Here is a 23142-nt window from a genome sequence, read left to right on the forward strand (position 1 = left end):
GAGGAGATCTTAGTTTTGAAATATGGAATGCTTTAATAGAACACAGATAGTTTCTCCTGCCCTAAAGTGAACAAAGAAGTGAGGCAATTAACTGGCTAATTCTGAGACCCAAATGCTTTCCCTTGAAATGGGCGGATAATGAGGCTGACAGTATGTTCGCAGTTGAATTCGCCTGATGTTGCTCCATTTTTTCCCCTAACTTTAGCGAATCCATTGGGCAATCACAGTGAGATGCACAGACGTCGCCCCGGTCGTGCATATATCCACACACACACTCACACACAGGAATGCTGACACACACAGACCCGACTTTATTCTGCCTCTAGAGTCTTTTATGACTCAGCCTCCGGAATGAAAATAGGGGTTGGAGTGAAATAATGTGTCCGAGGGCGCAGCTGCTCCAGATGTGCACTGGGTAATTAGGCATCCTCAAGAGCTCAAGCCCGGCTGGGAAACGCACCTCTCGTGGGACTGCAGACCCTAGCAGGAACCCCTGTCATGGTCTGCCCCATCGTAGGTGCCTGTCCTTTGCTGCCTGGTCCCAGCAGCCCGTCCCCCCTCTTCTTCCCTTCCTCCCCCTCAGGTGATTATCTGGCACCTCTGTTTTAGGAATAACTTTGGAGAGATGCCTCTCAGAGGACTCTGCAGTATAAAATGGCATCTCTGCCATGGGGGAAGGGGAAGAGGGACTCTGGTTTCTCCTATCCTGCTCTTTCTAGGCCCCTGATGTCTCTGAGGGGCTGGTTCCAGAACAAGGCCTCTCTTTTCTTGCCCCACAAGAATGCAACAAAGAGGCCCTATTTGGGCCAAGAAGGAGAGTGGCCTGACTGGCAGCCCTAACACCATCGTCTGGGGGCTGTGGGGCAGTCCTGTGACCCACGGCTTCTCTTAGCTGTTGGTTGAGCCTCTCTCACAAACTGTTCACACTTCACAACTTCCCCGTCCAATAGGTCTTCATCTGCGCCCCTGGGGCCTATGGCACTTGGCCAGGGTCCCGCAGCTAGGGAGATCATAAGTGAGGAGTTGGCATTTCTTGGAAGTGATGGGGCTGGATTTGTCCTCGGAATCCTGGCCCAGCTGCCCCTATATTCACCTCCAGTTTTCTTATGCACCTCCCCAAATTTGAAATTCAAGAAACGCCAAACTTCCAACATAGAAAACACCAAAAACCTGTCTTTCTGGAGATTAATTTTGCTTATAAGAAAGACACGTTTTGAGGGGTGGAGGGTCATGGTAATTTGGGATAAAGAACATTCCGCTTGGAATAAAGGGCTCCTTCTCCAGCCCTGCTTTGCCACTTTTAATAGCTACTCTGATCTTGGACTAATCACTTTATTCCTTCGGACCTCAGTGTCTTCTTTTGCAGGCTGGGGGAGGGGGTTAAAGATGCTGGCGCTGTCCTCTAGCCGGCTGCTGGGGAGATCAAAGGAGATTCGGGCTCCCTGGCGTCGGAGACAGGGTTAGGAGGTAAGGGCCAGGGGGTGGGGGCGGATGGGGACTTGATTAGCTGTGGATTTCTATCCCAGTGCACTCATTTAACCGTGTTTCTCTTGCTTGGCAGAGGGCGCCAAAGGCGACGTGCGGGCGGCCAGCTCCAGGCCGAGCCCAGAGCGCCTGCAGGAACCTGCCCCTTCACCCGGCGCGGGACGCAGAGCTGCGCCAGAATCTAGTTCAGCGCGGACTCAACGCCAGGGCGCCGCCTAGAGGTCGGTCTCTGTCTCGGCCTCACCCGCCGGGAGACCACAGACTGCTTCCCCAGCCGCCCGACGCCAGAAATTGAAAAAAAAAAAAAATCCAGCTGGGGTCTAGGAACTCGGCTTCTGGCTCCTCTGACTTCTCCGAGACTGCCTCCTCCCTCCTCGACACATAATGAACCCCGTGAAGGGAGACGGGCCAGGAAGTCCCAGAAATATTTATTCTTGTGATTCTCACAAAATGGAAGAGGGTCTCAGTTCTGGTTTCTTTAAGGATCTTGTGTTTTGCGTCTGTGTCTACACTGCCTCCTCTTACCATCCAAATTGTCCGGCCCCGCGCCCCACTCCAGTTGCGCTAGAACTCTGCTTTATCAATGAAGAAAGAGAGCAGGGAGAAACTGCCTCTAAACCCTCCAGCTTAGCCATCAATTTTCTGAATAATTTGGAGATCAACATGCTTTTGGAAAAGTGTTTGGAAAACGTTTGGGAGTGAAAAGAAACGTTGCCTAAATGGCCTTTACTCACGGAGTGACCACCGTCTCAGCTAGTTAGTGTATGAGCAGCACCAGCACCCCATCCATGGGTGCCTTTGCTGAGCCTCTGAAAGTTGACTTCTTTGGGGTTCCCTCGGAAGGACACAGCTGGTATCTGTGGGAACGGCTTTGGGGTGTCCTTTGGCACCATGCGGAGAGGTTTATTTTTTTTTAACTGGAATCCATGGCCTGGGTTCTTGGGATGGGGTAGGGAAAGCCACAAAGCCCCTGAAATGTATGCAAAACATACGGGTGTGCAGGTGCACCATCCTAAGGCTATGGCCTCCTCAGGTTCTCCAAAGAGTCTAAGACTATAAAAGGTTTCCTTCTCCTCTCCTCAGCCAGGGAGCCACAGAAACCCGGGCCATCAATAGTCTAGGAGCCAGCACACTGGCTCCCACCAGGTACCTGGGAGGCGATGGGTAATAACACTCTTGAATGGTCTGGAAACTGCTGGCCCCTCAGTTCTGCCCTCCTCCCGGAGGGAAATCCTGATAGAAGGAGTGATGGCCAGTAGCTGGCATCTCAGTATTTTGAATAAAAATATAGCATGATAAAGAGCAAATGCGGGAGGCTGGAGGGACTCCCTATGCAAATCCTGGAATATGAATATTGGCCAGAAAGATAATTCCAGCTGTTAAAGAGCTCCCCACTTCCTCCTTCTTGGTGCTAGGAAGGGGCCAGAGAGCACTCCCCACAAAACCATCACCCACCTCTGGAGAGCTGGGGCAGAGCGGGACTGCCTCCAGCAGAGTCAGCCTTTCAGAAAATTCGAGAACGGTACTGCCTAGTATTTTCCCTGCCAGTTTAATTTTTTTCATCAAATTTTTAAAATCTCCAGCAGCACTTTGGTGCCCTTTCTTGGGGTGGGGGTGTGGAGTTGGCTGGGTTGGGGTTGTACCTGGGTGTATCTATGGGAAGGGGTGTGCCTTCAGTGCAGTAAACCCCCTCCTGGGCCCACAGCTGGACCTCACTCATGTACCTGAACACCCTGCCTGAGCCTGAGCTAATCTTAGCTGCCAATTGTGTCTCAGACCTGAACGCCTGGTGTTTTGGGGGTGAATAACTTTAAGGCAGGATGGAGAACCTTTTGCTCTCCCACCCAGAAGGGCACCTAACCAGGCCCCTGGAGCAGACAAAAGGAGCAGGAAGACGATTATTTCGCTCTCAGTTCTCTGAAGCCCAAGATGAAAAGGGATTTTCCTTCGTTTTGGTTCACAGAGGCCTAGTAAAGAATTTGGAGTCCACGAAGTTTTGAGAAAAAGTAAACGATCCAGACAAGAACTATGGAAACTTGAGGCCTGGGTAGCAGTGGTTTTGTTTGATTTTGAGGCTTAAAGGAGATAGGGAGACCGTGGTGGAACTTCCACACGCAGCACTAAGCAGTGTGGCTGTCACTTCCACTCCGGGGAAGACTGACTGGTCCCTAGGGTTGGTTTATCCTCTGGGAGCCTCCAGCCTCCTTCAGGCCTTGGGAGTCACCCTGAGTCTTATCTTCTGTTCCCTTCTAGCAAGTACCTGGTAATAAACGGGCAGGGCTGGGCAGGGCAAAGGTCTGGCCGCTAGAGACAGAAAAAGAGAAAAGAAAAATTTAAAATACAAAACAAAAAACCCCTTGGGCTGGGCGCGGTGGCTCATGCCTGTAATCCCAGCACTTTGGGAGACCGAGGCAGGCGGATCATGAGGTCAGGAGTTCAAGGCCAGCCCGGCCAACATAGTAAAATCCCATCTCTACTAAAAATACAAAAATTAGCCGGGCGTGGTGGCGGGTGCCTGTAGTCCCAGCTACTCGGGAGGCTGAGGCAGGAGAATCGCTTGAACCCGGGAGGTGGAGGTTGGAGCGAGCCGAGATTGCGCCACTGCATTTCAGCCTGGCGACAGAAAAGCGGTACTCTGTCTGAAAAACAAAACAAAAACAAAAAACCCGCTTTCCGCGGAAAGATGCAAAAAATGGAGGCCTCCGGGAATGGTTTGGAGAGCCTGGACTTTTGCGAGGAAGCTCCAGGGCGACCGGCTCTGCTTTGGCGAGGAGCGGAGAGCCCCATCCCGAGCCTGGCGGGCCGAGCCGATCGCAGGGTGTGCGCGGGGCTCTGTGGATTTTACGTGTAGGCAGCGGTTTCCAGTCTCTGCCTGGCGCTGGCTGGGTCAGCGCGGACTCCTCCGAGAGAAGAGCGCGCCTGGCGGCCGGTTCCGCGGAGGCCAAGGCCCGGGGGCCGGGGCTGCTTCTCTCCACGCGGACAAAGTGTGCGGGCAAAAAAAAAGCGCCGAGTCGGGTGCTTCTGCCGCTCGTAAATTTGTTTCCCCTTCCTTTTAATCTGCCCCCGGACGTCTTTCTTTTCATGACAGGAGGGGATGTAAACTGTTTGAAGTTCATCAACATGGTGAAGTTTTATTGTATTTCCGGTCCCCAAGATTTATACCCGGGAGGGGGAGCGGGCGGCCAGGCCGACTCCTCGCTACCTCGGACTTCTCTGCGGGACACGTGGCCACTCGGACCCTCGCTTAGGGGCGAGGGCGGGAGGGAGCCGGGACTGGGCCGCGGCCGCTGGCTCCGCACCTTCCGACGGCCGCGGCCGGCACCGCCGCCGCCCAGGTAAGTCCGCCTCCGCCCGCGGCCTCCAGCAGCCACGGTGCTGGGATGGGTGCGGGGGTGAGTGTGAGCACCTGTGAGCAGGCGGGTGTCTGGAGAGGCAGGGGTGAGGAGCGGGCACGTTAGGGGGCGAAGGACCCAGACCAAAGGTCAGGAAGGGGGAAGCAAATTGGTTCTCTGCCACCCAGTCCCAGTCCTCCTGCTCTGCGCGGGTTCGAAATGGATTGTCTTACCTGGGGCAGCTCGGCCTCTGCAGAGGCAGGGCCCTGGGACATTTTGGGCAGGGTGCCTTCATAGCAACGATTCAGATCAACCGGCTTTCCCCTCCAAATCCCATTCTCCTCTGTTTGTTCCCTAGAATTCCCGATACTTTCTGACACTCAGCTTTTACACCTTTCTCTCTGTCACTTTCTCTCTCAGCACTTTCTCAGCACTCTTTTGCTCCACTCTCCGGTCTGCGCCCCAGTCTCAAAGCTGGAGGGTGATGTAGGACTTGAAGATCTGGCCTCTCAGAACTTCACAGGGAGGCTGGGTGATCTGGAATGCAGGGGCTGGCCGGTTGCTGAGTGTAGATGCACCTTCATATCGGTTTGAAGTTGAGAATTATATTTATCTGTGGAGACCCCCAGCTGGGCTGAGAAGCAGAGACCGGCGCAGGTATACCAGAGAGGCCCTGCCCACGCCTGTGCCTGTGACTAAGGTCTTCTTCTCTGACCAGGGCTCCTGGAAGGGAGCAAAAGTCTCTGGAATCTGAGCTGTCAGGACTGGCTCCAAAATGGTTTTGCTAGAGTCCTGGGTTCAGTTCTGCCGATGCGTTGTTTAGTAGCAACTGGCTTCTGTTGGGGAAGAGGTGGAGAAAAATTAAGCCGCTTTTTTGGCTCACACACACGCACACACACACACACACACAAAATGGCAACAGGGTCTGCCCCCAGTGAGCCCTTGACCTAGAGCTTGAACTGGAACTGCTGAGTGAATTAGGTAGTTTCATGTTGTTGGGCCTGGGTTTCTGAACACAACAACATCAAACCACCCGATCCACGGCAGTTACTGCTCCTCGCTTAGCTGGAGGAGTGGGGGGAGGGGAGCAGAATCAGGACCAACGTTGCAAAATGGGAAGGAGGTTTGAGGTCCTTCAATCAGGAGCAGCAAGAATGTTACCCGGAGAAGAGTTCTGGGAAGTGTCTTCCCACTTCTGAATGGGGCGTGTGTGTGTGTGTGTGTGGGGGGGGGTGTTAGGAGGAAAAGGGGGATGAGGAGCAGTCAACTCTCCCAAGCACCTTCCTGGCCCTTGTTGAGCTGTTCAGCCCAACCCAAGGATGGCAGTCGGAGCTCCAAGCTTCCAGTCTTGGGGTCTCCCAGCTCTCATCTACACCCAGAACTTTCCAGAGAAAGTCTCCCCAACTTCACAAATACTTGATTTCAACAGAAGCACAGGGTGTTCTTGAGTTTTTTGTAACTCTTTGGGGACTGGTGCTTCACTTCAGCGGGAAGCTTCAGGTCCTTGAAGAGGGCTCAATAGTTCTCACTCTGAAAGGCACACATCAGGATCTCTTGCAGTCTCAGCCCAAAGCTCTCAGGGTCCTGTTGAAGGCCCCCTAATGGGACCGGACCTATAGAAGTAGGTCAAAAAAGTCCTTCCTTTCCTAATCCCTCAGTTGACTCTTTCCTCCCCACCCACCACAGTGGCCAAAGCCTTCCCACTGGCCTTAGGCTAGGCTAGGGGTACACATAGGTCCTGAGTGCCACCCCCTCAGAGAGGGACCTGACTTGCAAGCTAATGGGGAGCACAGGTTGTTGGACAATTCAACCCCGACTTATGTAGTGACAAGTGATGGAGCCAGGGGTTGGGCAGGGGGAGACTGTGATACCCTCTCTGACCCCAGTCCTTTTAAGGCTGCTGGCTCTGTGCCCAGGAAAGGAATAACTAGAAGTGCTGGTGGAAGAAGGGGGATGTTCCAAAGCATAAGCTAACTTTTGTTACCAAATATTACCCCCCCCGCCTGTTTGAGGCAGAGGAAATGTGCAAAGGGGTCCGGGAAAGAGGCCCAACCGGATGGGGCTTTGGCGCCAGGCTGCCTTGGAGGGCCAGGGGGTATCTGAACAAGGAGCCTCTGCTAGAGCAGAGGGGCATTAGCGAGACCCACCCCTAGCCTAGGGGAAATGCAGCCTTCAACCCACTGTCCTGATAAGCAAAGGCCAACAACTCTGTCCCTTGACAGTTTCTCATCCTCTGGTCTGGGTGGAGACAGCCTGGTGTGTCCCAGCGGCCTTATCTCACTTCTCCCTGGGCCTCTCACAAACCTGCCTGGTCACTCGGAGCCTGCCTGTCTTCCATCCCTGGCGTTCCTTAGCCACCCCCTCTCAGCAAAAGTGCTGTAAAAAGAAAAAAGGGGGATGTTAGAGAGAAAGGAGGAAATAAAGTCTTTGGAAAGCAGAGTTTTACAACAGCCACAGGTTTTATGGAAGCAATTTCGTAATAACCTTCTACCTGCTCGCCTTCTTTCCGCCTGCCGCCCACCCCGTTTGGCCTCCTGGATGCCCCCTCCCAAGGAGTCAGCCACCCCCACCGCCTTGGATATCCTTGATGGCTGAGAGTTGGTAAGGAGATTCCTGATGTTGGCTTGGGCCACTGACCTCTCAGTCCTTCCTTTCACCTCTAACATCCTGGGAGGGAGGTTTGGCAGAAGATTTCGTTACTTCACAATTAAGATCCCCACTTGAGGGGTGTGGAAGCACCGAGGTTTGAACCCGAGTGTGCAGATTCGTTGTGATGCCTGTTTGGGAAGCCGTTTTGCATAAATGGTAAGGATTCTGGGATCTTCTGTCTTTTCCCACTGGAGTAACTGTCCTCATGCCTCACTCCTCCCAGAGTGGGTCTGGACTCTGATCTTGAGTCAGAAGAAAAACCTCTGGTGCTTGGGGACATAGCTTTGGGGACTTACTTAATTTTGTTGTACACAGCAGTACTTTTGCTTGACCTCTACAGTCACTTTCACACTCAGCTCATCTCCGTCCGCCTCTGTTTCATACTTCTGTGAGACACATGTGCTCATAAGTAACTGTGCCTCCATCCCTGCGCCTATCGCTATCATGAACTAAGAATCACACAATGCACACCGTCCCTGTGGTTTTGGGTAAAAAACACAGTAAAGAGTTTTAAGAAGTCACAAATTTTTTTAACCTCTTCTGGCCCAATTTGAGGCATTTATTTTACCTTCCAGAGAAACATTTTGGAAAGAAGTTATAGAATCAATCTAGTGTTAAGCCATGTGCATTTGAGGATACACTGTATATTTTGCTTGAATATCAAGTCAAGGGACAGATTTTCAAATGAGCCATCCGAATTAGGTAATATTTTATAGCCATAATTCAAGTACATAAATACCCAAGCTTTTGGGTAATTTATGCCTTCTCCATAGGTGTGTGATGGTTATAAAAATGTACACACAAGATTTTCGGTAACTGATCTTCTTATATGAGCAAAATCGTAAACCCCCATCACTCACAGGGGTTATGCATGCATCCACATATGCACAATTAGATCTTACATCCACAAATGCCCAAACACATCAAGTTTCATAGTTAGGCACATTTATTTATTACATAGTCTATACACAGTATAGAGCACAGTGCATTTGCACACTGCGTTCCCCATACAGAAATATTGATTTGAAATATACATACAGGATATGCACATCTATTTACATACAACATGCCTAAATTTCAGCTAAACTTATTAATTAAAAACAAACATTTTTTCCCCATTCTCACTGTTTTTCTTTCTTCTCCCATTTCCTTCCCTTCCTCTAGATTTTCTCTCTCTTCTTACTGCCCAGGACTCGTCTAAAAGTCACCCTCACAGCATGGGAACTCACCGGCTGGTCGGTCTCTGCTTCTCAAACCTCTGCCTCATTGTTGCCTGCTCGGGGCCCCAGTGTGGTCAGAGGCTGCCGCTTTTCCCCGCTTGTCCTTCTCCAAGCTACCAGCTACCGGCCCCAGTTGTGTTCAAGCGAGGTTCCAGTGCAGGGAATGGCAAAAGGCTGCAAGAGAAGGCAGGGTTTTCCTTCTTTCTGTTTAGGAATTGGGAGTGGGGTGTGGAGCAGTTTCGCTTTCTCAGGACAAACTGACCCCCACTGAAGCAACCCCTCTATTAAGTGTCTTTGGAAGCTGGAGTCCAGGGGCCACAATCCTCCTGGATAGTGGGTGCCATTGTCTGGGGAGAAAACAAGATTTTTTTGGTGGGAGGGGGTCCACAGGCTCTCAGCTGACCCTTTAATCATTTGCCTGAGCAGGAGTTGAACTCCAGTTTGGGGCAGCAATGCTTTCTAGAAAGCTTGACTAGAGTGAGACTCCTTGCTTGGCGCGTCCACCTGGAGGGCAAAGAGCTGGGATGCAGACTACAGGCTTTAGGGGCCAGTTCATTCTCTCTCCTCTCGAGTCACTGCTCCCTGAGAAGACCAGGATCTCCAAAACCTGTCATTTTTAAATTGTCTCCACTCTCCAGCTTCTTTGTGAGCAAAGGCTAAGTTCTGGTCTCAGAAAAGAGGCCTGAGTCCCCTCCTTACCGAGCACTCGGGAGCCACCAGGGAATAGGGGCAACTCCTCAGGCAGGCAGCAACCCACAACCCTGAATCTCGTCTGCCGGGAGAATTCACCCTAGTAGAGCACAAGCCATCCGCCCAAATGTTCTTCCTCCTCTAACTTCTTCCCTAAACTGAGTGGCCCTCTTGACTCCTCTCTTGTTGCATTGAGGAGGAAGACGGCAGTCAGAGCCCAGTGCCTGCTTTGCTTGGGTCTTAAGGACAGCCTAGCGCTGTGACTTTTCCATAAATAAAAAAGCCCCAGTCCGTAATACACATGTCCTTTTAGGCCCTAATTTATATACTACAGAAATCATATACTCAGCCCGCCATGCTTCATAATGTCGTTATTTATGGTTGGGGAGGGAATCTTTTTTTCCTGAAGAGTATATTTATGACAGGTAAAGCCTACAGCAGACTTCATAGGGCTGGCAAATTGAGAACAGGTGCTTTGCCTTAACTGTGATTCATTCTCTCAGCGCCCAGCTCTTTCGCTGTTGAGTCCAGGGAGCTCCCTCGACTTTCCCAAGCATCCAACCGCTACTTGGAAGAATTTGCATCGGAGTTTTGTTTCCCCACTTGGGTCCTATGGAAAAAGCAGATCTTCACGCTGTTTGGTTCCGGATCTGCCAGGCTGCCACCCTCGAAGAGGGTGGGTGGGAAAGGAGGGGGCCGGCTGGGCGCCGGCATTGATCTTTAAAAAATCATTTTGAAATCCCCATAATGTGAAGAAATATGGCGCTTCACCCTCGTATTTCACATGTAATGACACGAGATGGCTTCATTTGGGAAGAAAAGCGAGTGGGAGTGTGTGTCTGTGTGGGAGGTGATCCGAAGCCTTCCACAAGGCAGAGGGGTAGGTGGCCAAAAAGAACAGCCCCAAGTTAGAGTGGCCCGGCTTTTGCTAAAAGGACCGCACTGAGGGCGGTCTGCCTTATTAGGACTCAGAATCAGAGAGTTGTGTAGAAATCCACCCCAATCTGTGTCTGAGCCCAAACCGAGGAGAACTGTGTCTGCCCCAGAGTCGCACCTCCCCAAGTGTCAGGAGAGGCGACTGCACCTAGGGCCGAAGGTGAGAAGCAAAGAAAGGCTGGGAGAGGAGCCAGGAAGCCAGTCGGTGGGCCGGGAAGAGTCCCCGTGCAGGGCCACAGAGTACATATATTTAAAAAAGGCTACTTGGTAGCTTCAATGAGGGGGTCTGCGGGGAGTAAGGTAGTGAGGAGCAGAGACTGACCCTGGGCTTGCTGTTCACACTGGCCCCTATATCGGTGTTTGGAAATCTCCAGAGCAGGAGCCCCGAGTGAGAGGAGCAGGATAGGAGGGCTGAAAACTCAGCCCAGGCTCCTTTCTCTCTGGACAGAAGGGGAGATGACATGGGACCCCTTCACTTGTTGGTTGAGGATCCCAGGCCTCTGCTCTGGTGACACCTCAGGGAAGTGCCCTTAACCCTTTCTCTTGTTCAGCTCCCTCATCTGGGCAATTTTAGGGGCCTGGATGATTATTCAGTGGAGAAAAGGAGAAATGGTTGCCCCCCCCCCCCCGCCCGCCCCACCTCAAATGCATCCTTCTGGCCAGAGTCAGAGAAAGGCCCAATAAATGTAAAAGCGCTCTGATTCCTTGTATTAAACTCTTTCCTAGGCTCTCGTTTCCAGAGCCTGATGGATCCCTTTAACCTCAGGCAGGTTCTAATTTCAGGACAAACAGTGGATTCTTGGACATTCAGCCGTTTTATTCCCCTCTGCCCTCCACCCTCCGCTACTGAGGGGTCCAGGGAGGTTCCCAGTCTTGTAAATCTCTATAAAGAGTGCACCGAAAGCCCCCTTCAAAGCGGACAACGTCCTAAAATCCCCAACTTCTCCCCTCATCCTTTTACTTCATCTCCTGTGGATTGCTGCTGCTGTTATTTAATAAACATCTTCTGTCAAGGGGACAGAGAAGAGGAAATGAGGGCCTGCAGGGTGGAGGTGGAGGTGTGTGTGTGGGGGGGACAGGACCACCTCATCTCTCAGTATCCTCTCGGGTCTTTCTGGCTGCTCCCCGGGCTGGGCTCTCTCCCTCCCTCCGCCCTTGCTCTCCCTCCCTCCCCGACCCGCCTAGGGAGAGGGCTCTACAGCCTGCGTCCCTCCCGAGGCAGCCAGCCTCTTCCCTCCGCCTCTCCTCCGCCCCCGCCGCCCCACGTCGAGAACTGCCCCCCTTCCTGCAGCGGGAAGAGTGGGGGGGGCGAGGGGGGGGACCGGGCGGCCGGCAGCTCCGGCTGAGGTTACGTGGCCGCCGGAGCCCTGACGTGATAGCACATTGCATCAGCATAAAACAATCCATCCTCGATATGGAATGCGGTGCGGACGGATGACAGCGAGAGCGCAGCCCCCTCGCCGGATTGATTTATGTCGGAGCTGACGCTTTATCAGGCAGTCGGAAAAACTTTGACCAATCATTTTGCTAGGAGCGCTGAGCCGGGCTGCTCCACTGTACTTTGTTGGCTGAGAAGTTGAGCAGGGGGTGGGGGTGGGAGGGTGGGGGGCTGGGGGGGTCGCGTCCGAAAGCCCTCACACCGGTCCGGGTGCCACCTCTCCCTGCTTGGGCGCCGCCGCGCGAGCGCTTCCCTTCCCCCTGTGAGCGCCCGGATAATGTCTGAGAATGTCCATTTCTGGGACGCTTAGCAGCTATTATGTCGACTCGATCATAAGTCACGAGAGTGAGGACGCGCCTCCAGCCAAGTTTCCTTCTGGCCAGTACGCGAGCCCACGGCAGCCGGGCCACGCGGAGCACCTGGAGTTCCCCTCGTGCAGCTTCCAGCCCAAAGCGCCGGTGTTCGGCGCCTCCTGGGCGCCGCTGAGCCCGCACGCGTCTGGGAGCCTGCCGTCCGTCTACCACCCCTACATCCAGCCCCAGGGCGTCCCGCCGGCGGAGAGCAGGTACCTCCGCACCTGGCTGGAGCCGGCGCCGCGCGGGGAAGCGGCCCCCGGGCAGGGCCAGGCGGCGGTGAAGGCGGAGCCGCTGCTGGGCGCGCCTGGGGAGCTGCTCAAACAGGGCACGCCCGAGTACAGTTTGGAAACTTCGGCGGGCAGGGAGGCCGTGCTGTCTAATCAAAGACCCGGCTACGGGGACAATAAAATTTGCGAAGGAAGCGAGGACAAAGAGAGGCCGGATCAAAGTAAGTTATAAAAAGTGAGGAAATACCGAGGCCGAAGGCCAGGAGGGGGCGGGGAGGGGAAAGGCAATAAACAGCGGACAATGTGAAGGGAAGCTGCGGCGGTGGTCGGAGAGCGAGCCGGGAGGAGGGGAGAGTAGCGAAAGACGGAGGGAAGGGGAAAGCTGCGTGCTCTAGAAGGGGAGACTGAGGCCGCCAGAGGAGCATCCCCCCTACTTCTCCAAGTCCTGAGGGGAACAGGGACTCGGGATCGACTTGCAGCTCTTTCGGCCTCCTGTCCCCCCTCTCTCCCGGAGGCCCGAAAGAAAGCCCGGCCAGAGACTGGCTACGGCGGGGAGAGGAGCTGGTGGGGCCCGGGGCCTGCGGCCAGCGAGGCCGGGAGCCGGCGAGGCCAAGGGCCGGAGCGCACTGGGCTGCCTGGGGCCGTGCGGCTGGCAGAGCTCCCCGCGCCACGCGCAGACCGTAAAAGCCGGCCAAGGGGAAGGGGGAGGGGGCTCATTAGGATTTTATTTGCGATGCAACAGCTTGACGGAGGATTGTTCCTAGCAGATCTCGCGCTGTAGCCGCGGAGTCCGCTGCCTGCGTCGGGAGGGGCGGGGGAAGCCCAGGACACGGTGACTGAGCCCCCTCCCCGATGCGCCGGCCCCTCCCCGGGAGCCTTCCCTCCGGTGGCCCCTCTCCTCCTCGGCGTCCTCGTCGGGGCTGCAGCTTCCTTTTCTGCTGTCCCCGCTGCTCTCCGCGGGGCTCCGTAGCCCCAGCCCGGGTTGTCAGCCTTTCCGGGAGTCTGCAGTCGGAAAATCGCTTCTGAATATCGGGGCGTCCCAAAGGGACCCCGGGGATAGGAGGGGTTGGGGGGAAGAGAGGGTTGCGGAGAGGCGGAGAACTTTACCCTTTGTGGGTAGTTTCCCATCACCTCCCACTCCTCAAAAGCACCCCAGCCGGAAAGCCAAGTCTGGCTGATTTCCAGGAGGTGCTACTAGGTGAGAAGCCAGGGTTCTCCTATTATTTATTTTTAAGGTTGAGAAGGGCACATCGGTGAGGGAACTCTCAGCCCCAAACAATGACTCGCAGGCTGGTGGATCCGGTCCTCGTCCCTCACTCTTTTTGAGAAGTAGGGATTTTCTAGTTTCTCCTTGTCCTGCTAAATTTCCCATTGACTGAGTGGCCCCAGGGCCCTTTAGAGCATCTTTGCCTGCTGGAGAGTAAAGAGCTGCCCCATTCCCTGCAGGGTCCTGTCACTTCCAACCTTCCAGGTGGAATCCTAAGAGCTGGCATTTGGGGAACACATTCTTCCCCAACCCTCCCCACACTCCCAAACAGACACTCCCCCACCCCAAACCCCCAGTCTCTTCCTGAAAAGCCCATTATTGCAAGGCAGCCATTTGGCTAGGATCAATTATTAACAGTTTTTCCCTCTTTCATATTTAATGCGGCTGTGGGTCCCATCCCAGGCAATCACGTTAAGGAAATAGTGCTGCAAATTGGTAAGACACGGTTACTTAGTGTAGGAGGAACCACATTTTTTATATAAAAAACCCACCGTTTTTCATTTGGGGACAAGGAAGCTAGTAGCTGGTGGCTGCTATTTTTAATTGGCTTAGCTTTATTTGGCAACTTTTTTGAGTTCCAGAGTGGGGGGAGAGAGGGTTAGAAGAGAGGCCTGTATATATTTTTGTTTCCTCTCTTCCACTCAGTTACCATCTTCTCCCCTTCACCCTCTCCCCGACATAGGACCAATTAAGGCTAGGTGTGCTTCCTGTTACCTCCACATCACCCCTGGCTCCCCACCTTGGGACTGGAGCAATTTTTCTCCCCAATTTCCCTGAACTTGTGTTAACCAAACTGTGAGCTAAGGATGAGCTGAAAATGAGAGAGACTATTGCAGCCATAAGTTATCTGTGAACCCCCGGCACTCCCCTGTCCATAGGCTGGAATTGATAAATGGTTGCAATTGCATTGCGTGTGAATTGGAGTGTGCTGGCTGTTTGCGGCTCTAAGTGCAGACCCATATTTGTGGTGTGTGGTGGTGGCGGAAGGGGAGATTTCTACGCAGACCCACATGCCTGCTGCCATGTAGTCTAGAGACACAAACTTGTGATCAAGGCATGGTGTACTGGGACTGAACTGAAGGGCTGAAAGTTCTCTTGGGGTCAAGTGATACCCCAAATGCAGTAATTGGACAGACATCTCACTCCCCCCCCCCCAACTCCTCCTCTCACCTCCTAGAGCCAGGGCCCTTCAGGTCAGCCACCCACCCCTAGCCAGCCTGGGGCTGCTGCTGGTGGGGCCTCAACCATGCTGAACTCTGACCTGGGTCCTAAGCAGTTTGGACCCAAGTGGAGAGAAATTGAGAGGGAACTTGATGTACGCAGAGCTTTGGAAGTGCTGAGGAAGGCTGGGCACACGTTTGGCTCCATCCTTTCCACACAGCCTCCCATCTAGAGGTGCCTACAGCAATGGCTGGCCCATCTGCATCACCCTCTCCAGGAGCTTGGAGGCCCAGGTGCTTTTTCTCCAATGCAAGATGGGGAGTGGAGACCAGGGGTGTGCTGTCTTGGTCTGGGGCCCTTCACCCTCTTCCTTTCTTTGATTCTATCGCTGCTTCTCTTTCAGCCAACCCCTCCGCCAACTGGCTGCACGCTCGCTCTTCCCGGAAAAAGCGCTGTCCCTACACCAAATACCAGACGCTGGAGCTAGAGAAGGAGTTTCTGTTCAATATGTACCTCACCAGGGACCGTAGGCACGAAGTGGCCAGACTCCTCAATCTGAGTGAGAGACAAGTCAAAATCTGGTTTCAGAACCGGCGGATGAAAATGAAGAAAATGAATAAGGAGCAGGGTAAAGAGTAAAGAGTAAACATTACCCCTACTCCTCCCAGCTCTTCCCCATCTCACTCTTATTTATGTGACGACTGTAAAGCCAGCGCTGTCTGGAATGTGTTCAAGTGAATGGGGAAGGGAGTCTCTCTTCCAAGTCCTTTATCTGCACCTAGAGCCTCTCTTCTTTCCTTTGCCCTTACCTGTCTTTCTCTTCTCCCTGGGTGTCAGGAGAAAGTTTTGTTATTTAGAAGATAGAAGTAGATGGTTCCTAAGAAGGTGATGGGCCACAAGGAAAGAGACCATAGTCAAGCTCCTAGTATGCTCCGTAATTTTTCTGGGAAGTCCTAGCCTCTCACTTCCAGCTTACCTATTTCTTCTCTATGCCCATCCAAAAGTCACCCAGGGACACTCCAACTCCATACAGCCCAGCAGACACCCACACACATACAGCCTGGAGTCCACAGTGATAATGGGGTGAGCTCACAGCCACCATTCAGTCAAGTGAAGTGGCACTCCAGATGCAGACCATCGCACACCAAATTTGGCAGAACAGCCCTCAGACCATCAGGCAAGCCCGGGTTCTACCCCTGATGCAGATACACGCCGGGGAGGTGTCTAGAGGCAGACTCCTGAATGAAGGGTTGCAGCCCCAAGGTCGCAGCATTGCCATACTGTCCCCGTGGAGTTTCCAACTATTCCCAGGCCAAGGGCCACGGGGAAGATAGGGCGAACGTAGCCCCCAAGCTGGTGGTCTAGAAAGTACAAGAAAAGGCAGCACGTGGTTTTATGAAGGTATCTTAGGTGGAGCTACTCCCCACCTCCCACCAACATACACATTTTGTTGCAGGAAATGTTTAATTCTGCATGTTTCCCTCTCCTTCCAACAAAAGGAGGTCAAACTGTGGGTCGTAGAGCATTGACAATGTCTTTCTCCTGTTCATCTGTGCACCGCTTGACAGACTGTAGCTTCTCTTGCTCTCGACTGGCCCTGCATTCTTCCGCATCCTCCCTAGCTCCGAAATCTACTCTCTTCGGTGGAATCCACCTTGCACCCGCGAGTCAAGCCGTTCCTTCTAGAAAACCCCTCCACCCTCCATCCCCCTCTAGGTCAACCCCACTGTAGACAGGAAAGCCAGGTCAGGAGAGTCCGAATGAGAATTTATTGTGAATCAATTCCCAAGCTCCCTTCCAGGACTAGTGCTCTGGGACAGGGAGGAGCAATCAGCGCGCAAAGCCCTGCGCCTTCCTCCGCATCCCACCGGCTTCTCGACCCACGCGGAGGAATCCCAGGCTTGGCGGCTGCAGCCCCAGCGTCAAAGGCGACCGGGCCCAGCGCCAGGCTTTGCCTCCAGCTTCATGGGCCTGGATGCGGATCTGCGCGGCTGGTGCGTGCACGCGCTTCTGGGGAAGAGTCCCGCGTGCAAAGGAAAGAGACAAAATCGCACCTAAGCATCAGATGGAAGCTTACTCTCTGCTTCCCCTCCTCCCCCTGCTCCCCTTCCTCTCAGTCCCCTCCAATTCGTGGACTCTTGCTCCTGCTTCTCCTGATCCTACAAGGGGACATTCCAGTAGAAGTTTTTTGCTTTGTCGGTGGCTGTCGTGAAATTGTGCTTGTGTTTCGTGATTTCTTTGGGGGTGATTGTCTCGCCTGTTTTTCGTTGTCGATTATATGGGAAGGTATTGGGTGGGAGTGGGGAGGGTGAGGGGCCTAGAGCTCTAATTGTTTGTTTTGGAACAAAAAAAGAAAAGGAACAAAAAATATATATCACTCTAGAAAATAAATCTCTCCTTGTCTTATTCTGTGTTGGTTCTCTGGGCCCCGACCATAGGTAGAGATCCCAGTTGTCAGGAAAAAGACTTGGGGAAAAAGATGGCTGAGCCCAGGAGGTGTCTCCTTAGACCCTGCAGAGCAAGGTTCCCTGCAGAGCTCTCTAAAGGTGGGGCTGAAAGCCAATCTCAGACCCTAGGTCCCAAGACTGCTAGTTAAACTGATCAAGAGCCTTCCAACAGGAGAACTGGAAGACTGGAGGAGGGAGGGAAGGAAATATGGGTTGTTTGGAGAGGGGACAGGTCTGGGGAGCAATGCGGTCCTGAGTCCTCCTCACTGCCTTGAGAATAGCTGGGAAAGCAAGTCTTCTTGCATCTCCTGGGGATAGTTCACCTCCCTTAGCCACTGATAATGTCACCTTTCTTTCGCCACTTTAAAATATGATGCAAGGGAGAAACACAGTAATTTCTCTCTGTTCTTCCTGCAGCAGGGTGCCTAGGTATAGACCGAGGCCTCCAGAGCGCTGGAATCTCCTTCCTTCCATTCAAAGGAAGGGTTAGAGTTCTCGGCCCCCAGTTGGGGTTGGGGGCTCCAGTTTGAGCCACAGGGCAGCAGCCTTGGTCTGAGATGGCCTGGGTTTGGTAGAGGTTGAGCCCTGTGTAAGCACCTCTGCAAAGGCTGGAGAGGGCATTGAGTGGGAAGCAGAACTGTCTCCGTAGAAAATTTCCCTTCCCAAAAGGACCCCAGAATTAAACTCAGTTTCAAGAAGCACCTTTGTGTCCCTCTCGGACTGAGGGGTTTCACCAGAGCCTCTTGTGAAGACCGCAGTTCTTGGGAACCTGCGCTTCTCACCCAGGCCTTGGGATTCCTTCGGCTGGGACGGCGCTCCAGAGCTGGCCTCCCGCAGGAGCCTCTCCCCAACCCAAGTCGGCAACACCGCGGCCGGCTGAGACCTTGCAGGTTGGGGTAGAATTGGAAACAAAGCGTGGCCTCAGTGAAGGGAGCCTGCAAGTGAAAAGGCCAGGCCTACCCCCCTCCAGCGAAAGAACGAACTGATCCGAGAGACGGTGGGAGGCAGGAGGAAAGCGCAGCTCCGCGTCAAGTGGGCCGGGACAGGCCCAAGGAGGGTTTCATTAGGGATACAAAATGAATCTGGCTTTACAGCTGGTGTAGACCAGGCTCCCGCCCCATCCTGGGCTTCCCAGGCCCAGCCAGTGCTGAGAGCAAACAGAGAAGGTCGGTTTCCGCCTAAAGAAAAGCAGAGTGAGGCTCGAACAGAGGGGAGTGCTGCGTGGTAGGGGCGAGGGCGCTCCGAGGGGCCTCCGCCGGCGGCGTCTGGTCCCCAGCCCGGGGTTGCCTCTTTAAAGACAAACAAAGACGAAGATGCGGAGGCTCGGAAGCCGGAGATGGGGAAATCGGTTGTCATAAAAGAGAGAGGGATTCAGAGAGGGGGACCGCCAGAGTGCGAGGCAGAGAGAAGCCGGGAAAGGAATTCAATGCCGTGTGCGCAGCAATAAAAGAATATGACCGCTATAAAAGTTTATAGCGTATAAATTTCTGAAGGTTAAGAAACTAAACAGCAGCAAAGCAAACAGCGAGGGGAAACTTTCCGGAGCTGAGAGAGCGGCAGCTGGGCAGAGACTCCCGGCCTGGCGGGGGTAGTGGGTGGGCCCCGCTCCGGCAGCCCCCACCCTCACCCGCCCAGAACGCGGGGCTCGGGGCTTGGCGGGGGGGTGGGGGGGACTCAGAGGGCAGAGAAGGGAGCAGCGGCGGGGTGGGTGGGGGGAGAACACTTTGTTGTGGCAAATGCTTCAGAGATTGCAACTGGGGCTCTTTGTTCTTCACACCCCCTTTAGAATCGGGCGTTGGAAACGAGGTTCCTCCTGGACACACACACACACACACACACGCGCGCGCGCGCGCGCACACACACACACGCAGGTTCGGCGGGGCCAGACGTCTGGTCGCGGGCAGCCTCTTAATTCTTTTACAGTGTCATCCCATCCTCTCAAGCCTCCTCTCCCCCAACAGAAAGCCCAATTGTTTCTCCTCAGAATTTGAAACAGTCTTGTGGAGTTTGAAAAGTGCTCGGTCCCCCTTTTTACGGGCCATAAACTGCGCGCTGCTTGGCGGTCTCCGCTAGAAATTAGGGTCAGGGTGGGAGGTGTATGCAGAAAGAAAAAAGCTTAGGATTTCTTTTTTTTTTTCTCTCCCCTCCTGTGTTTTATCTTTTTCTTTTAGCTTATCTACACAATTTCATGAGCCGTTTCCTGATTCTGATGCCCTTTTTCATGCCCGCTTCCCTTTCTCTCCCCTTTCCCTGCTAGTTAGGAAAGTTTCTCTTGCCGAGGCTGCTTTCCTGAAAACTGGTGGAGCCGGTGGCGGCGGCGCCTTTTCGCAGAGTAACCGCTAGATGGCACCCTTGCTCCATGTGGAAATCCAGGGAGCGGCGGCTGCGGAGGTCTGCGCCCCGCACCGCGCCTAGGTCGGCCCTGAATCTAGAAACTGAGCGCTACCAAAAGTCATGAATAATTTGCACCTAATAAAAAAAATAGGGTTCGTATGGCCTTACCCCCATTTTATAGATTTCAGTTATAGTAGTGTTCCCCCACTGCTCAAATGGTCAATTTTCTGAATTTTCCCCACGAGGAGGGCTCAGTGCTTCTCACCCAGTTGCCGTATTCCGTGGGGCAACAAATGCGTGAAAACGAAGAATAATAGTAACAACAGGAATAGTTAGTCCAAATCCAAAAGGAGAATTGATTCGAAAAAACCGAGATTTTCCGTGAAGGGAGGCGAAAGGAAAGTCCTCGGATTCGGGTAAGCAGGTCAGGTGAGAGGCGAGCCGGCAAAAGAAGGTGGGATGGAGAGGAAGCTGCCCCGAGGCGGGCTGCCCACCGGATGGAGAGGAAATCGCGTAAGCCAGCCCGGGACCACCCAATCTGGGAGGAAATGAAGCCGTAGCTTTTGTGGGGTTCGGAGATACCCAAAGCCGGCGGGGCGGCTTCGCGCCGGCGCAGGCTCTGGAGCCTTTGTATGAGTGCGGCGCGGGGCTGGGCGCAGGCAGGGCGACCTAGGCGCGGGGAAGGGGCTCCCCAGGGCAGCGGAGCGCGGAAGGCTCGGGTGTCGCCTGTGGACGCTTTGCGCAACCCCAAATAATGCGGGGTTTCCCATGGGCGCGAGGGCGGGCGCGGCGTCAGGACACAGGAGTTCTGTTTTCCCTGGGTTTCTCGGTTTCCAGGTGAGAGCTGCGGCTCCCCGCGCCACGGCCCTGGCGCAGGCAAACCTGGGAGTGCGGATCCTTTCCTCATTGAGTAGCTGGAGGTCTGGCCTCTGAGCACTTTCGTTCTGAGACTCGCACCCTGGCTGTCCACAGGCCCTTGCATTCCAAATCTATGTCCTCCCTGCCCCGCCAGATTCCTGCCTCCTGTGCGACAAACCTGCGCCCGTAATAGATATTCCCACCCCCTCAAAATCACCCCAGCTGCAGCCTCTCCTCTCCCCCACCAGTACCTGGTGCAAGGAGGCAAGCAGAGTTTCTCCTTAACTTGAGTTTCTCTAATAAATCTGCGCTCCGCTGGGTGTTTATAAATTGTCTCTTCGCTCTTTTTTTTTCTTCTTATAATAGAAACATTTTCCTTCCATCAGGAATTTCTGGCACAATGTAGAGATGATTTAGAACAAGCCATTGAATTTGTACCTCACCGGTGAGTTCTCAAATCATGACCATAAAATCCTCTGCACTTGATAAAAATGTTTGCTTCGGCAACAACCTAACTCTGCCCTCCATTGCCTCACGGTCCCCTCAGCCACGCGCTGAAAATTCAAAGCCCTAGTGGTCTCCCCGCTCTTTTCATTTCTCTCTCTTCCCCTTGTAGCCTTTCTCTCATTCTCTGGCTTCACTTTTGAAGAACGAAGTGACCCCACTAGTAAGGTTCCCTGTGGAAAAGTGATAGTTTCATTTTTACAAATGTTGGAGTGTACGGGGTCCTCGAAAGGTGCCCGTCTAGAAACAAACCACTGTCTCCTGAATGAACAATGGATTAAATGTATTTGTAAAGCCTCCACTTTTGTTGTTCAAAATTTTCTTTCTCTCCTTCCTGTCCCTTAACAATCTACTGCTACAGGAGGCCATTGGTTCTGACCCTAAGACCGGCCTTCTAAAGCCTGGCCACCACCATCGTGAGGCCGGGTAGGCAGGGAAGGCAGTGGCCACAGAGTGTGGCACCAGTCAGCTTGTTCCAGCATTCTGAGTGCAGGCGTCTGGTCCCCAGGTCTGCAGGGAGAACCAAGCCAGGTTTAACTAGAGGCTCCGCAAGGGTAAAGGGGAGAAAATGGGGGACTCAGCAACCTTGCTTTAACTGAATCCCACACCCTGGTCAGTTTAGGTACTGACAGTGGCTCAAAAGGTCTTGGGGACACTGAGGACTAATAGATGCCCCCCAAACACATACTTTGCAGCCACTGCCTAGAGCGGTTGAGAGCATAAGACAGTGGGCACCAAGGCCAGGTGCCAGGGCCTGATACCCTGCCACAGCCTCCATCACCCTTCTTTCCTCTTGATGTGTTGATGGGCTTAGTGGTGCCCTCCCACCCTAGGGCACTGCAGAAGGTATGGAGGTCGGCCTGGGAAGTTTGGGAGCTATTGATAACTGGGCTTAGCTACTTGGTCCTAAGGCCTGGGTGCAGGTGCACAGCACCCCATTAGGGTTTCACCCCTCTGATGGCATCAGGCCCTCTCTTCTCATGCAAAGTCTGCCTTGAAAAGTGCTGACTGGACTGAAGGAACTTCAGGAGACCCCCTTTTCAGCAAGCAGAAATTGCAGTGAACCTGCAGAATGGGCAGTGGAAGGTCAAACTTTGCTCTGTGCTTCAACCACTGCTCATTAACCAGAAAGTTTCTTCTTCCCTCCCTGTCCCTCCTCAAGATCTCCCAGACTCCTGCTCCACAGAAAATCTTTGCTTATTTTTTAACGAGAGGAAGTTGTGTGACTGACCAGGGCAGGGCAAAAAGGGGACCGTTTGGGGGCTCCAGAGAAGGGGTGAAGACAGGTGCTTGCCAGGATGGAAGGAGGTGAAAATCTCAGAAAAGTCACCGTTTGTGCCGAAAAAAATCCCTATAATCATTCTCATTTCGGCTCGTCACCCCCACCGTGCTGCAGTCGGGTGGCGGGGGCGATCGAAGCTGCAGTTTTATAGCTGTAGAGGAAAGAACTCGTAAAATGCTAACAGCTTTTATGCGCTGCGGCATAAACAACAACAGACTCCGGCTTTATTGCGTTTTATAGTTTGTTAAAGAGTTTACAGCCGTTTTTTGGGGGGCCGGTTACCCAGCCAATTCCCTCCACACGATAGTTAAACCTTTATCAATAATAAGGAAATTGATCATTAAAGCTTTAAATATGACTACCTCGTTTGTTTGAAAATATGTTTAGGAGAGGAAGCTGTATGATTTGATAACTTGTATTAAAATACCAATTACATTTATAGGACCTTTTAAAACTCGGCGCAATTAAACCGTGTTCTTTTACATTTTTCCGAAGCGACCCTGACATTTAGAAAGACTCCAATTGCCTCGTTAAAATCGCGAAATTAACAGCGTGCCTACGCCTGGCGTGTTGTATATGTGTGTGTGCGTGTTTTTTTCCGTGACTCCCCCACATCAGTCTTTGGGGGTGGTCTGCGAAGGTATTTGATTTGTTGGGAGGCGAGAGATATCTCATTAATGTAGGTAGTTAAACAGATTTAATCCGTATTCATTCTCTCTCACCCCCTCTCCCTCTCCCCCTCTCTCTCCCCCTCTCCCCCTCTCTCCCTGGGTGTTTTTTTCTTCCCCTCCTTTTTTTTTTTTCGATCTTTCCTCACTCCCTGGCGTTCTCTCGCTCTAGCTCTCTCTCTCGCTCGCTCTCTCTCGCTTTCACCCTCGCTCTGCGTTCTGTCCGGGAGGAGTACGAAGAAGCCAATAGGATGCGGGGTCTCTAATGGATGCAAATGATCATGAAAA

At 53.3% G+C, this 23142-nt stretch overlaps 2 protein-coding genes across 3 annotated transcripts in view; both read left to right on the plus strand.

Moving 5' to 3' along the window:
• Positions 1-11633, plus strand: part of LOC144582821 (uncharacterized) — a 57610-nt gene extending 45977 nt beyond the window's left edge. Inside the window, exon 5 of the mRNA XM_078375430.1 lies at positions 1562-11633. Within this exon, the coding sequence (XP_078231556.1) occupies positions 1562-1780 (219 nt within the window). The 3' untranslated portion in view covers positions 1781-11633. The remainder of the gene's footprint in view (positions 1-1561) is intronic.
• Positions 11634-11717: 84 nt separating this feature from the next.
• On the plus strand, positions 11718-23140 carry HOXB9 (homeobox B9). Of its 2 annotated transcripts, none has more exons than XM_035301330.3 (2): positions 11718-12554; positions 15165-17152. In XM_035301330.3, the coding sequence occupies exons 1-2, from the start codon at positions 12038-12040 to the stop codon at positions 15398-15400; spliced, it is 753 nt and encodes a 250-aa protein (XP_035157221.1). In that variant the 5' UTR covers positions 11718-12037; the 3' UTR covers positions 15401-17152. The 2 variants fall into 2 exon arrangements, with proteins under 2 accessions (XP_035157221.1, XP_078231691.1); XM_078375565.1 differs by lacking the exon at positions 15165-17152 and adding an exon at positions 23027-23140 and having other exon boundaries at positions 11830-12554.
• Positions 23141-23142: the final 2 nt, after the last annotated feature.

This window comes from Callithrix jacchus, chromosome 5 (assembly GCF_049354715.1).
Source record: "Callithrix jacchus isolate 240 chromosome 5, calJac240_pri, whole genome shotgun sequence".
NCBI lineage: Eukaryota > Metazoa > Chordata > Mammalia > Primates > Cebidae > Callithrix > Callithrix jacchus.